General features: G+C 47.4%; 1 protein-coding gene across 1 annotated transcript in view; it reads right to left on the reverse strand.

The window, feature by feature from the left end:
* The window catches only part of PTPRJ (protein tyrosine phosphatase receptor type J), a 44,531-nt gene extending 28,626 nt beyond the window's left edge, over positions 1-15,905 (reverse strand). Inside the window, exons 1-6 of the mRNA XM_056133122.1 lie at positions 15,699-15,905; positions 13,025-13,186; positions 11,287-11,553; positions 6,701-6,961; positions 2,290-2,547; positions 442-711 (exon numbers count right to left, since the gene is read on the reverse strand). Of these exons, the coding sequence (XP_055989097.1) occupies positions 442-711; positions 2,290-2,547; positions 6,701-6,961; positions 11,287-11,553; positions 13,025-13,186; positions 15,699-15,834 (1,354 nt within the window). The 5' untranslated portion in view covers positions 15,835-15,905. The remainder of the gene's footprint in view (positions 1-441; positions 712-2,289; positions 2,548-6,700; positions 6,962-11,286; positions 11,554-13,024; positions 13,187-15,698) is intronic.
* Positions 15,906-16,149: the final 244 nt, after the last annotated feature.

Here is a 16,149-nt window from a genome sequence, read left to right on the forward strand (position 1 = left end):
CCTGAACAGACATGACTAGCTTTACCAGAAGAGGAGTGGGGGGAGGGACCATGGGTATAAAGTGGATTAAGAATAAGATAACGGCGCCCCTTTACCAGGAAGGCCCCACCGGATGCACTATGAGCTGTGACTTCCCCATACATCACCACCTGCAAAGAACATCCCCAGCACTGGCCCCCGAAAGCTCCCTCAGTGAAAGCCGGGCTCTGGGGCCGGGCAGGTGGCTCAAAGGGATGGAGCCAACATGCTTGGCGAGCCCGGGGTGGGTCGGCCTGGCACAGAAGCCCCCAAGTCTAGGAAGCAAGAAATGCACAAACACGAATCCCTGAGAATTCGGCCATTGCCCACCACATCACAGACACAGACCCATAGAAGGAGCATCTATCTGCCCCCCAGATCCACACCCCACGGGAAAGACGGATAGAATGTACCCACACTCACCTGTGCAGAATGACAGGGAGCCAGGCTGCTCTGACTCGGTGGTCCAGTTCACCTGCGTGAAGATCTTGATGGTGTATCCAGAGCCGGGTACTAATCCGCTGAAGATGACCTGGGTGACGCCAATGCTGGTTTCCTGGGTTACGTTCAAGCCATCCTTCTCAAGAACAACGGAGTAGCTGTACGTGGCGGCAGCAGCATCCCGGTTCTGCCACGCTAAGGCGGCCTCTGTGGTGTTGGTGCTCACTTCAATGTCGGACACTTGGCTGGGCCCTTGATTTAAGAAAAAGAAACAAATGGGGAGTTGGACAGCTAGAGCCAGGCTGGATCCCAGGGATCCGATAGGGGCCCCTGAGCCCTTCCAGGAGTGATCCCTGAGTGCAGAGCCAGGAAGAACCCCCTGAGTACTGCCAGGTGTTGCCCCCCCCCAAAAAAAAGATAGAAAGAAAGGAAAGAGGGAGGGAGGGAGGGAGGGAGGGAGGGACGGAGGGAGGGAGGGAGGGAAGGAGGGAAGGAAGGAAGGAGGGAAGGAAGGAAGGAAGGAAGGAAGGAAGGAAGGAAGGAAGGAAGGAAGGAAAGGGAGGGAGGGAGGGAGGGAGGGAGGGAGGGAGGGAGGGAGGGAGGGAGGAAAGGAGGAAGGGGAGGGAGAGAGGGAAAAAGAAAGAGAAAGAAAGAGAGAGAGAGAAAGAAAGAAAGAAAGAAAGAAAGAAAGAAAGAGAGAGAAAGAAAGAAAGAGAGAGAGAGAGAGAGAGAGAGAGAGAGAGACAAACTTTAGCGCTCTTATTTATTGCAGACCAAAATTTCCTCCTTTGCTGCTGGTGGGAGGAAGTTAACACTGATGGTGGAATTGGTGCTAGAACATTACATAAAAAGGGCCAGTGATAGCATCTAAGGAAAGAAGTTGGAGGATTCATCTGAGGTCACATAACCAGTCATTTTTCTGATTAAAAACTCACGGAGACTGTCTGGGTCAAGACCACAGCAGGTAAGGCACTTGCTTTGCACACAGCCAACCTGGATTTGGTCCCCAGCATCCCATATGGTTCCCCGAGCACCGCCAGGAATAATTCCTGAGTGCATGAGCCAGGAGTGAGCCCCTGAGCATCGCCAAGTGTGGCCCAAAAAAAAAAAAAACAAAATCAAAAGAAAACAAAAAAGTCACACAAAAGGTTTCTCCCAAAAGACATTTAGAAAATACTTAAGAATCAATCTCAATAATAAAAAAAAAGAATCAATCTCAAAAGAATGAAGGTTTTGGGGGGCTGGAGTGATAGCACAGTGGACAAGGCGTTTGCCTTGCATGGGGCCAACTCGGGTTCAATTCCCAGCATCCCATAAGGTCCCCTGAGCACTGCCAGGAATAATTCCTGAGTGCAGAGCCAGGAGTAACCCCTGTGCATTGCCAGGTGTGTCCCAAAAAAAGCAAAAAAATAAAGAAAAATTTAAAAAAATATATCAAGCAGCTGTTCATACCTGGAGTCTCTCCGAAATCCATTTTTAAGGTATCATTTCCTACCTGGGAACTACGATGCATGGAAGCTAAAACTCAAAAGATGCCATCAACTGCCAGCTCGCCAACAGTACAAGGAGACACACTAGTCTGAGTTCCCAAGAAATGACTGGTACTGATGTGCCTTCCAGGCACGTAGGGTTACTTTCTGCTTCTAACAACGCTTTCCAGTTCCCATGACTTTGCCGAACTCAGGGCTTTAGCTTATAAAGTTTCACCTTCAACCCAGAGCCCAGAAATATCAACAGGCCTCCCCTGTGCTCTGTCCCCTGCTCACCCCACCCCTCTTCCAGGCGAGAGATGGAGAATGTGCCTTTGGCAACACCGGAGCACAGACTTACGTGTGTAATGGCTGATGGAGCTGGCATTGCCAGGCACGTGCTTCAGTTCTGGGTAGATGGTGATGTTATACAAGGTGCCGGGGCTCAGATCATCAAGAAAGAACGTCTTGTCAGAGGTCTTCTTGTCGATGGACCTGTTGTCTGACCTGATACGCAGATGGTAGGTGTACTCAGAGGCATAGTCCTTGCTCTGCCAACTCAATGACATCGTGGTTGTGGTAAAGTTGGTCACTTGGATGTCAGACACGGCAGTATACTCTACAGGAGGGAAGGGAAAAGAAGAGGAAAGTGGATTAGGGACCATCGAGGACATTCAGCTTCGTTCCAGTGTCTGTCCCGAGAAATGTCTTATTCTCTTGACCTAAATCTCAGACTCACAGAAGGCAACTCTAAAACTTTGATGAGAAAAAGCAAGGACCAGTTCACAGAAGACTTCTGGCTCCCGATGGTAATATAGATGAACTCACCCATTCACCTCTTAATTCTCTTAATTCTCTCTGGGATTTTGTTAGGATCTTTATGATGCACCCCCACTGATATAATATATTATATATATGTATAATATAAATATATATTATATATATGTATACACACACACACACATACACACACACACACACATACACACACACACACACATACACACACACACACACATACACACATATGCAGAGGGCCTTGCTGATGCTCCAGGGTGCCTGGCTCTGCCCCACCAGAGACCTAGTGCCAGAGGCACCCGGTGCTGGGGTCCTTCCCCAGCTTCTTTCCAGCACAACAGTGTTCCAAGAAATACTTCCGGGTCAGAGGGGAAAACTCAGAGGAACCTCAGATTAGGCCTCATTTACAGAAAGGGACCCCGGGGACCGGGCACTGCTCCTGAGTTATAGGATAGACACAGGTATCAGGGAAGTTTCTCTTAAACACTTGGAGTGATTCAGAATGTTGAAGTTTTCAGGGCCTCAACACTTAAATACGAATCTTTATAAGCTATTAGCCCTCAACGCCGAGCTGGAGCGAAAGCACAGCGGTAGGGTGTTTGCCTTGCACACAGTCAGTCCGGCCAAGCCGGGTTCGATTCCTCCACCCCTCTCGGAGAACCCGGCAAGCTACCGAGACTATCTCACCCACGCAGCAAAGCCTGGCAAGCTACCCGCAACATATTCAATATGCCAAACACAGTAACAACAAGTCTCAAAAATATGGAGACGTTACTGGGCCTGCTCAAGCAAATCGATGAACAACAGGATTTTTTATATATAAAAGGATATAGCATGAGACTAATATCCAAGGCCAGAGAAAACAGGGGCCAGGAGGACTAGTCAATGACTAGAAGCTTTCCGTGAGAGTGTGGGGGGGCAGGAAGGGCAGTTAGGATAGGGAGGGGCCAGTGTATTTCCAATAATAGTTGGAAATGATCATTTTGGACAGTAACTGAGTGTTAACGGTAGGTGAAGGGATATTCCTGATAACCTTTCAGTATCTGTAATACAAACCATAAGGCCCAAGAGGAAAGGAAGGGGGAAGGGGGGGGGAGAGAGAGAGAGAGAGAGAGAGAGAGAGAGAGAGAGAGAGGTAGTAGAAGAGAGAGGGGATTGGAGACAGTGCAGTGAGCAGGAGGGAAAGTGGGGACATTGGTGGTGAAAATGTACACTAGTGAAAGGATGGGTGTGGGAACATTAGTGTTTTCTTACAACTCTTCTTGTCTTCTGTTAACAAGACTCCTGGTTTGTTGAATCATGCAAAATTCCTCCACGGCTGCCTCTATCAAAGTAATAGGTAAAGGTAAAGGTAAAGGCCCTCCCGTTGATCGTCGATTTGCTCGAGCGGGCCCAGTAACGTCTCCATTGGAGACTTTGTTGTTACTGTGTCTGGCATATCGAATACTCTCGGTAGCTTGCCGGGCTCTCCGAGAGGGGCGGAGGAATCGAACTCGGGTCGGCCATGTTGGCCGCTTGTAAGGCGAACGCCCTACCGCTGTGCTATAATAGTATTACTATTTACTGACTTAAAAATTATAGGAGGCCAGAGCAATTGTACAGAGGATAGGGCATCTGCCTTGCATGTGGCTGACCCAGATTCGATCCTCAGCATCCCATATGGTCCCCCAAACACTGCCAGAAGTAATTCCTGAGTGCAGAGCCAGGAATAACACCGATCATCGCTGTGTGTGACCCCAAAAGTCAAAATTAATGAATTAATTAAACAAAAAATTATAAATGAGGATACCAGAAAGATAATTATAGAGGATAGTGTGCTTGCCTTGCATGTGACCAACCCAAGTTTGATCCCTGATACCCCATATGGTCCTCTGAACCCTGCCAGGGGTGACCCCTGAGTGCAAAGCCAGGAGTAAGTCCTGAGTACCACTGGGTGTGGTTAAACAAAAATTTTAATGAGATTTTTTTAAAGTAGGAAAATATGAGCACACAAATCATGACAGCAGAGTGACATCAAACAATATTTTAGTATTATCAAGTGGATGATACCTAGCAAACCCCTTGAAAAAAGCTTAAATGACTCCAAGGAATCCATGAACCACAATTTGAGAACCTCTGATTTAGCCCAAGGGTCAGCAAACCTTTAATACTTGCTGAAAAACAATTTTTACAATAAGTAAAAGTAATTTTTAAAAATAATTTTAAATATTTTTAATTTTTTTTTAAATTACAGAAAAAGATACTTAAGGCTTTGCAAGTCTTAAAGTCTGTAACTACTCACTTTTAGCACAAAAGAAATTTAAATGAACATGGTTACATTCCAGTCAAACTTTACAAAAATAAGCCGTGAGCTTGATCTGACCTTGGAGTCATGGTTATCTGCTGACCCCTAAATTATTTTCACTTGGGCCACACCTGGCAATGCTCAGGAACTATTTCACTCTTGACTGTGCTCAGGACTGACTCATGGTCAATGCCAAGAATCAAACTGGTATTGCCCGGTACAAGGAAAGTACCTTATCTACTGTACTATCTCTCTGGCCCCTGGCTCCTCATTAAGACAATGGAATGCCAGACAGATATCAAAAAGTATGGTAAAAATATTTATACTATCAAAGAATAATATTCATTTTAAAAACCTTGTAAGTGGAAAAACGATGCCAAAACCACAAAAATGAATAAGTTCAATGTTCACAGAAAAAAAAAGAATACCTAAATACCTGCATATAACTGACAATCATAAAACATCAAACACCCAAAAGTTATCAGTCGTCATCTGCTTGATGGTTTATGTGTGATTTTTTTTGCTTATGTATATTTTATATTATGAATAAGCATTGCTGTCATTATAAATTTTAATTGTTTTTCTTAACCAGAAGAAAAGCGATATGTAAAAAACACATAAATTGTATTGATTTCCAAACATCACAATCTCACAGAATATAAAGACCATTTCATGGAGAATATCATGCTAAGTGAAATTAGTCAGAAAGAGAGGGACAGACATAGAATGACAGCACTCATTTGTGGAATATAAAACAACATAATATGAGACTGACACCTAAGGACAGTAGACATAAGGGCCAGGAATATTGCTCCATAGTTAGAAGCCTGTCTCATGAGGTTGGGGAGAAGGTAGCTGGAATAGGGAAGGAATCACTAAGTCAGTGATGGTTGGAGGGATCGTTCGGGATGGGAGATGCGTGCTGAAAGTAGATAAAGGACCAAACGTGATAGCCTCCCAGTATCTGTACTGCAAACCATAAAGCCCAAAAGTAGAGAGAGAGAGTATGAAAGAAACTATCTGTCATAGAGGCAGGGGAAGGGGTGAGATGGGGCGGGGGTATACTGGGGACATTGGTGGTGGAGAATGTGCACTGGTGGAGGGATGGGTCTTCAATCACTGTATGACTGAAACTCAAACATGAAAGCTTTGTAACTGTATCTCACGGTGATTTAATAAATAAATATATATATGTATATATATATATATATATATATATATATATGGTCTACAGAGATAGCACAGCAGGTAGGGCATTTGCCTTGCATGCAGTCTACATGGCTAACCCAAGTTTGATTCCTCCGCCCCTCTCGGAGAGCCCGACAAGCTACCGAGAGTATCTCGCCCACACGGCAAAGCCTGGCAAGCTACCTGTCACGTATTCAATATGCCAAACACAGTAACAACAAGTCTCAAAATGGAGACATTACTGGGCCCAATCGAGCAAATCGATGAACAATGGGAGGACAGTGACAGTGACATACATAATATATATATGAGATATATATATAATATATAGACAGTGCAAACAAGGATCTAATATCTAAAAGATGCTCAATAAATATTCCCTGGAGGGAATTACCTCCTAAAAAAAGAAGGAAGGAAGGAAGGAAGGAAGGAAGGAAGGAAGGAAGGAAGGAAGAAAGAAAGAAAGAAAGAGAGAGAGAGAAAATAGAGACCATTTGCTTACCAGTCCTACAGTGGATTGTTTCTGGCATCCCTTCTGTTCTATTCGGTCCCTGTGGAATTATTTCAAACGAATACAAATATCCAGGCAGTAAGTCATCGATGATGATGGTAGTTTGGTTGGTGGTTATCTTCTGAATTTCACTTCCTTTGCTTAGGTCTCTGACAACGATCTTAAACTGAGTGGAGTTATTGCTGTTCCAAGCCAAGCCAATTTTCGTGGTGTTGACGCTCACCACTCGGATGTCAGAAACTGGAAGAGGGACTGTGGAAGAAAGTAGGTGGCTATCAGGAATCTATTTCTTTGGCAGACGAGGGTGACTGAAACTTACAAAATATTAACATTAATGCTTGGGACTCTTTTTTTTGTTGGTTGTTTGGTTTGGTTTGGGTTTTTGGTCCACAGTACCTACTCCTGGCTCTGGGCTCAGGACCCTATACGTGGTGCTGAGGATCAAATCCCAACCAGCCACACGCCAGACAAGCACCTTACCCACTGTACTCTATCTCCGGCTCCACACTTTTGGACTCTGGGTCTCGCTTTTTCTCTTCCTCGCATCATCGCCTACTTTAACAAGGGCCTCTCAAAACCCTGTATTTCTGGCTACCGTGAGAACACTCTGGCACAGAGTACAGAAACTGTGTGCCTACAGTGTAGATACTAACTCATTTCCAGAAAGTGAGAAGCATGAAACCCTTTGGGCAAAAACTCTTTGGCCACTGCTCATTACTTTCTTGAATAAGCATAACTAAACTTTCCAGAGCTCTGAGAGGTACAGCACAAGTTGCTTTTTACTCCTCCTCCAAATCAATCTTCCTGTCCCACTTTTTTGTTTTCCTTTCATACATCCAAGTTTTGAGGGGGAGTTTTCATTTTGTTTTGCTGCTGGAGATAAAGACTATATTTCCCATCCTCCCTTGCAGTTAATTAGTCATGTGACTAAGTTCTAACCAATGGGATGTGAGCAGTGTGGCTTCTTGGATGGAGCACAATCCGTTGCCCTTCCTCCTACTTAGAACTGGAAAATAGAAGGGATGACTAGACTTCCTGACAGCTGATTCTAGAGGCAACACTGTGGCAGTAATTAAAGGTTTCTGATGGCAGGATCACAGCTCAAAACTCACATCCTAGATCTAACAGCTAGAGCCAACGTTACTGAAACTGACAAAGCAGATCACTCCCATGTGGGGGACTCTGCGGACTGAGGTTGGGGTCATTTCTAAGTCCCATCCTAAAACCTGCTCCCACAGCTATGTTGGGTTAACTGTGTCCCTTTAAAAAAAAATTTATTTAGTCACTGTAAAAATACAAAGTTTTCGTGATTGGGTTTCAGGCATACGAACTTTGTCCCGTTTAGGTTGAACATAGGGCTGGAGCGATAGCACAGCGGGTAGGGCGTTCGCCTTACACGCGGCCAACATGGCCGACCTGAGTTCGATTCCTCCGCCCCTCTCGGAGAGCCCGGCAAGCTACCGAGAGTATTCGATATGCCAGACACAGTAACAACAAAGTCTCCAATGGAGACGTTACTGGGCCCGCTCGAGCAAATCGACGATCAACGGGAGGGCCTATCTAACCTTCAGTACCTCAGAATGAGATGGTATTTAGAGACAGGTTTTTGAAGGTGTAGTTAACATGGAGTTACTACCTGTAGGCCCAGACCCAATATGGCTGGTGTCTTTCTTTGCAGAGATAAGGACACAAACCTACATAGACAGAGAACAGCCAAGGGAATAGTTGAGGAGGAGGAAGTGGAGGAAGTTGGTCATCCACTCGTGAAGGAGAGCCTTCTCAGAGGTAGCCCACCCTGGTAACACCTCACCTGGGGCTCTCCGCCTCCAAACCATGCAAGAATCCATTTTTGTGGTCTCAGTCAGTCTGTGCTACTCACGACGGCAACCCCCAGCAAACCCCTGTAAGCTGGGTGTTCTAATGATTCCGGAAGCCCTTGACTCCTGGAACTGAATCCCTTTCTGTTTGAGATAGTTCATGGTGTCTGCTGCCAGTCACCAAGTCAGTGGAAACATTCAGCCTGGCAGTGTATTGGTCTTTCACAAAGAGAGAAATAAATTCCTGTCATGTTCAACAGATATTTGGAGGGTGCTTTTTAGTTAGGTGTGCTTTCGGATACAGCTGAATCTAAATCACAGTCAGAATAGTTTAGAGAACTAATCTTGCACCCCGATCTCCAGCCTAGACCTCTGGAATTTTCTTGGGATGGGAATGGGCCAAGTTCTCACTCTGCCAAAGCACCCCACCCACAGCCAATATCATCTAGCATATAAATAACCCAGCTTCATTCACAGTGCCAATACTGATCTCAAAGAGATGCCAAGCTCTGAACCGTCCCAATTCCAGAGCTCCGGGAATGTGTGGCCCCAGATGCAGCCACACAACACCCACAAATCTCGCAGTACTGACCGCCCCGTGGGAGCACAGCAAATTAACTGGGAAGGCTGAGTACAAGCCCACCAAGCAGAATAAGTGAAAACAGTAAGAGAAGGTTCAACTAGCACCCACAGCTCAGTACATCCTCAAACATTAGCTTTAGTGAAACCATTGTGAGATTTATGTTGTAATAAGAAACATAAAAGGGCTAGAGGGATAGTACAGTGGGTAGAGTGTTTGCCTTGCACATGGCTGACCTGGGTTCGATCCCTGGCATCGCAAATGGTCCCCGGAGCTCTGCCAGGAGTGATTCCTGAGTGAGAGTCAGGAGTAACCCCTGAGCATCGCCAGGTATGAACCCAAAAAGTAAAAATAAATAAATAAATAAAATAAAACCTAGAAACAAATCAATGCCTGCTAAGGGGGCAGGCTTAGGAGAGAGGAGGACACTGGGGAGATTGGTGGAGGGAAGGTCACCCTGGTGGTGGGATTGGTGTTGGAACATCAAATACCTGAAACAACTGGATTATGAACAACCTTGTAAATCACGGTATGTGAACAAAGTGTCAAATGTTGTTTTTCTAAAACATAAGTAAAGAAGTGAACGGTACAGAAGTGAAAAGCTGAGTCCTTTTACCCCAGAGCACCTGTCCAGGGACACTGGTAAGAATACTTACGGAGCGGAAGCAATAGTGGGTCAGTGAAAGCATTCCTTTTTTTTTCTTCTTTACATTTTCTCACTCAGAACACTCTGTGGGTGGGGAATGCAACAGCAGCGCCCAATGCAAAGTGTGTGCTCGGTCCTGTGAACTATTTCCTAGCCCCTCATCAAGCATTCTTATGAGACAAGCCCTGGGTTCAGTCCCAGGACCCCTCCCTGTTCTGCCCCTTGGTGGCTCTATGGCCTTGGGCAAGCTGTCCTATTCTGCTGACCATCCTCTCCTCTGTAACACAAGAGCCCTAACTCTTACCACACAGGCCCCTGCAAACCCCCGAAAGTTCCTGGAGCAACATACCGTCAGTATCATTCGAGGACTGTGCTAATGGTACCCCGGTATACCTTCATTTTAAATGACTGTACCTTCACCCCTTCCCATCTCCCCGTCCTTCTGGGCTCCTAGTTGGTCACATCCATAAACTGTCTCTAGGTGCCATTTAAGTGCATTAATTGCCATGGCCCAGAGATTCACAAATGAATCTCAGAACAGAGCAGCTCACTGCAGAGATGTCTCCGGACCCCAATTACTTAAAATTTTAGAAGTCCAGGAGTGCATGGCCACTCTTGTGGCAGCGTGACACCGCATACTGATTTTTTCTTTTTTTAAAAAACTTTTTTGCTGAATCACTGTGAGATAGACCCTTAGAGACATCTCATACTATTCATAACAAGGAATACAAAATAGTAATGGTGGTAGGACTGGTGTTGAAATATTGAATGTAATCAATTATTGTGAAAAACTTTATGAAAATAAAATTTAAAAATAAAATAAATAAAATAAACGACTGTGCCTTCTTCAGAACACAAAGCTCTTCATCTGCTGCCTCTCACCTTCTCTGTATACTAAAGGCACATGGCGGGGGGGGGGGGGGGCTAAGGGGTTGGAGCCATAGCACAGCAGGTAGGGCATTTGCCTTGCATGCAGCCAACCCGGGTTCGATTCCCAGGATCCCATGGGGTCCTCCGAGCACTGCCAGGAGTAATTCCTGAGTGCAAAGCCAGGAGTAATCCCTGAGCATCACCAGGTGTGACCCAAAAAGCAAAAAGTATAAATAAATAAATAAAGGCACATGGGGGACAAGCCAGGCTCTTTCTGTCTCCACAGGCCCATTGGCTCAGGGTCTCCACCATTCTCAAATCACAACTCCCAGGCCCGGGCTGAAGTCACGAGAGCCCAGCTCTCTCCTCTCACCTGTCACTTACTGGGTGGCAAGACCTGCCTACATCACAGATTGAGGAGGCTGCCAATGACATCACAGGGCAGGGAAGGCGGAAGAGACAGAGCAAGGCACGCCTGTGGTCAGCTGCCACATGGAAGAGGCCGGCAATGACCACTGTGATTTGGGAGTGGCAGGCAGTGGCCACTGTCATCACACCGCTGTCCCTACCCACTGGCACTCAGCTGGCCATTCCTTGAAGGAAGGAGTGGAGGCTGGTCCTGGGTCTGGGCTGGCAAGGCTGGGAGAGCCAGGGGAGAACTCACGGGTATACAGCTGCAGAGAGCCAGGCAAGCCCTGGGAGTCCCCATCCAACACCGGCCACACTGTGATGTTGTAGAAGGTGCTGGACTGGAGCCCGGTGATGACAGTAGAGGTGTCATTGGTGGTGAAATTGCTGTTGCCGGTCACCGGGACAACTAGTACATGGTAGGAATAGTTGGATGATGAGGCGTTTTGCCTCAGTTCCCAGCTCAGAGTCAGGTTGGTGGCCTGGATGTCCACTGCCGTGAGGTTAAAAACTTGACCAGACTCTGTGAAGATAGAAGGAGTAAAAAAAAAAATGAGAGGTGCCAGAAAAAGAGAGAGAGAAACAGAGAAAGACAGAAAGAATTAGAGAGAATGAGAGAATGAGTGAGAGAGAGAGACAGAGAGAATGAGAGAGAAAAAGAGAGCGAGAAAGAGAAAGAGAGAGATGCTGTGGTCAGACCACATGCTTCTTAATGGCTGCTCCTGCTACACCATTTATCCACAATCACACGCAACTACATGATCACACAATTAATTTAGGGGGGCTGGAGGACACAGCCAGCATCGTCTTCTGTGAAAACACACAATCCATTCATTGCAACTGCCTGGTCATTTGTCCTTGGGATGGATTCTGAGAGGTGTATGATGGGCTCCTGGGATCAGAGTAACACACATGTGATGATTTTCCTTATCCCGGGGCCTGGAGGGCCCAGAAAAGTTCTCCAGCTATTTCTCCATTCAAGAATCATATATTGGGGCTGGAGCAATAGCACAGCGGGTAGGGCATTTGCCTTGCACACAGCTGACCTGGGTCGATTCCCAGCATCCCATATGGTCCCCTGAGCACCACCAGGAGTAATTCCTGAGTGCGGAGCCAGGAGTAACCTCTGTGCATCACTGGGTGTGACCCAAAAAGAAGGGGGAAAAAAATGAATATATCGGGGCTAGAGCCATACCACAGCAGGTAGGGCATTTGCCTTGCCATCATCCCATATGGTCCCCCAAGCACCGCCAGGAGAAATTCCTGAGTGCAAAGTCAAGAGTAACCCCTGAGCATCACCAGGTGTGACCCAAATAGCAAAAAAAAAAAAAAAAAAAAAGAATGAATATATCAGGGGCAGGATGCCAGGGCCCAGTTCTATCCGAGGAATTTCATCTGGTCCCCTGAGCCCACCAGGAGTAATTCCTGATGAGCTCAAAGGACCAAGTGCTCCAGATGTGATGTGATGTGTTTCCCCCCCCCCACCCATCCAAAAAAGGGGGAGGGGAGAGAGGGAGAGACCAACCACAGGCAGAGACAGTACCGGGCTTAAGGTGCCCACAGGTGACTGACCCCGGCTCATGCCCAGCAAGGGTGTGGGTGTGACCCTAAAGGACCCCCTCCCCAGCACAGCTGGTGATCCTGGAGACCCCCAGCACTGCCAGAGGGGTGCAGACAGCCAGAGCAGCATCACATACTTGGCCCTTGCATTAAATTGTCAGCCTGGTCCACTGAGACTCATCCAAAGGGGTCTCCTGGGTCCCTACCCACCCACCCACCCCCAAGCGCCCCTTTAGAGACCTAGTCCCTCAAAATAAAAAAAAGAAAAGAAAAAGAAGAAACTCACTCCATCAGTTCTGTATCAAATCTCTCCCAGAAAGCCCCCTTGGACTCAACATGCTCATGACGCCAGCCAGAGATTCAGACCCAGCACGGTTCACCCAGCCCACCACAAGCCGATGCTGGCCGAAGCCCCTTCACAAAGGTCAACCTACTCGTGGTAAAGCTGGTAATTTGCGGTGGTCCCTCCGTGCCATTTGCCGTCCGCGAAAACACCGTGACGTTATACTCCAACCCGGGCGACAGCCCAAGGAGCAGGACTGAGATGTCTCGGGACCGAGGGTCGAGTGTGGTGGCGTGTGCAGAGATGGCGGCATCTGTTTCAAATGCAACAGCACAGACATCAGGAAGGGCCACGGCTATAGCTCTCTGGGTACCTGTTCTCACCTCCTTGCCCCCATCCCCACAGCAGACATGCATCCTTCAGGTACTGGACTCAAGTTCTCTGACCCCCGCAGGCTCTGGACACAGTACTTCTCCAGATGGCTGTCTCTAACCCCCTCCCCACCTTCTTTCCTTTAAATCATCTTCTCCTGGGGTCAGAGCCAGAGTACAGCAGGTAAGGCGTTTCCCTTGCATGTAGTCAACCTGGGTTCAATCCCCGGCATCCCGTATGCTCCCCCAAGCACTTCCAGGAATGATTCCTGAGTGCAGAGCCAGGAGTAAGCCCTGAGGATTGCTGGGTGTGACCGAAAAAGCAAAATAATAAATAAATAAATAAACAAATAAATAAATCATCTTCCCCCACTCAACTCTGAATGCACGGCTTTCAGGGTCAGCCACAAATGACTCTAACTTCTAAACCGGAAGAACAGTCGAGTAAGTTTTCCTTGAGAAGCCTGTGTGTGCTCCCGGGGCATGTGGAGATGGCCATGTGGAAAACTTTTTTATTTTCCTTAATTAATTAGGGTGCTAATGACAAGAGTGCAAATGACAGTTCCCTGTGTACACAAATCCGACAGCACACCCTTCACCCTTACACCCACCTGCCTCCCCCAAAATTCTGAGGGCCCCTTCTTTCAATGGGAATTTTGTTCAGGAAGAAAGAAACAGGAAGCTGTGAATCTCTTTAAGGCAGGGAAGCCCTAAAGGGTCATTCTTTCAGTCTGGTTCCTCCAATTCTACTCTGCAATCAAGAATCCCCTGGGGGCTGGAGCAGTAGTACAGCAGGGAGGACATTTGCCTTGCACGTGGCCAACCTGGGTTCAATCCCTAGCATCCCATTTGGCATCCCGAGCAATTCCAGGAGTAATTCCAGAGTACAGAGCCAGGGGTGACCCCCACACATCTCCGAGTGTGACCCAAAAGCCAAAAAGAATCCCCAACATTCCCTTAGCGAGCCTGTTCCTTACAAAATGGGGTACAAAATGGGGTCTAAGGATTTGTTATCTTGCTATAAATAAATAAATAAATAAACAATAGAAGCTGGAGCAATAGCACAGCAGGTAGGGGCGTTTGCCTTGCATGCAGCAGACCCGGGTTTGATTCCCAGCATCCCATATGGTCCCCCGAGCACCACCAGGAGTAATTCCTGAGTGCATGAGCCAGGAGTAACCTCTGTGACCCAAAAAAAAAAAAATCTGAAATGTGATAGGAAACTCCACCTAGTGACTCCACAGCCAATGCTGGTTCACTGCAGAGTGGTCCACTAGGTTTTCCCCGCTTCCCTTTCCTCAAAAAAAAAAAAAGCAGGCTCCCTTCTCCTAAGGGCCCTCCTCAGGCTAACAAGTGTAACTGATGCCAGGGAAGTTTGCAGAGCTCCAGGGCAGCAGGGAGAAAGCTCAGTGGGCTAGAGCTCAGCTTTGCTTGCAAGACGGAGCTCGGTGTTTCATGTGCAGTGAAATCAGCCAGAGGGAGAGGAACAGACTCTGAAAGATCTCTCTCATCTAGAGATGTAAAGACCAAAAGGCGAGAAAGAACAAAAGGGAATGCCCTGCCACAGAGGCAGGGTGGGATGGGGGGGAATGGGGGGTGGGAGGGATACTGGGACTGGTGAGGGTGGAGAATGGGCACTGGTGGAGGGATGGGTACTTGATCATTGTGTAACTGAAACCCAAGCCCAAAAACTTGTAAGTCTACAACTGTACCTCATGGTGCTTCACTAATAAAAATTAAAAAATAAATAAATAAAAATAAAGAGATGTAAAGAAGCCTCGGAGAGGGAATCCCAAATGCCCAGTGGCAATAGAAAGGAAGGGCAGGAGTACTTCAGTAGCTTGGCATGGGCACTGGGCAGGGTGCAGGGATAGTCAGGAGGACATAGTAGGAGGGGAAATTAGGATTATGGGGGAGGGGAAGGTGCCCGCCACAGAGGCAGGCTGGCGGGTGGGAGCAAAACGGGAGGACATTGGTAGAGGGTAAAGGGAACTGGTGAAGAGATTGGTGTTGGAACAAGACATGCCTGAAACTCAATCCTAAATATCTTTGTAACTTCGCAATTCACCGGGATTCAATTTAAAAAAAAGGGGGGGGGGGGGAGGAGTTCCAAGTTTAATTCCAGGTACCACATGAGCCCTGAACACTGCCAGGGGGTGGCCTCAACACAAAACAAACAAACAAGCTCCAGGGCCAGTTACTTTCCCAGATGCCCAACCCCAAGCCCCGCCCCAGCCATACCCAGCCCTGAAGGAGGTGACCTGTCAAATGAGAATATTCTCCTCTGTTCCCCCACCCAGCTCTGGGCTCACAACGAAATGCAGAGAAGTGAGAGAAACACCCCTGTAAGTTCTGCCCCCCCCCCCACCCATGTGATGAGAGGACACATTTTTTGTAACTGTCCAGTTACTGGGAGTCAGATCCAGGCGTGTACACCCCGTGCCTATTACTCACCTGGGTCACTCTGTGCACACAGAGTTGAATTTGACTCTGGAGGACACACGGCAAAGCAGTATTTCTTCCTTGGCTCCAGGTGTGACGCGTTGTTAGGACACAGATTCTGGTTGCCTGTAGAAGTTTTCAGAAGCATCCGGCAGGTATCCGTGTCATTCTCATTCCTCCAGGTGACAAGAGCGTCAGTGTGTCCCTGCCCCACTCACTATGCAGGTCTGAGACAGAACTTGGCACTGTGTGTTTAAAAACATATAATGGTGGAGTCATGGGTTCAGTCTTCGACTTCCACCTGCTCCCCCCCAGCACCAGGCCAACAACAGTCCTTGAGTACCACTTGGTGTAACCCCAAAAACAAACCAAAAAAATATCCAGGAAATAGACTGGGGAGGCAGCTCAAGGGATTAGAGTGCATCTGGGAGAGCCAGGACTTGGCATCCTCTGGAACCCCAAG

The sequence above is a fragment of the Sorex fumeus genome, unplaced genomic scaffold (genome assembly GCF_029834395.1).
Source record: "Sorex fumeus unplaced genomic scaffold, SorFum_2.1 ptg000007l, whole genome shotgun sequence".
Lineage (NCBI taxonomy): Eukaryota > Metazoa > Chordata > Mammalia > Eulipotyphla > Soricidae > Sorex > Sorex fumeus.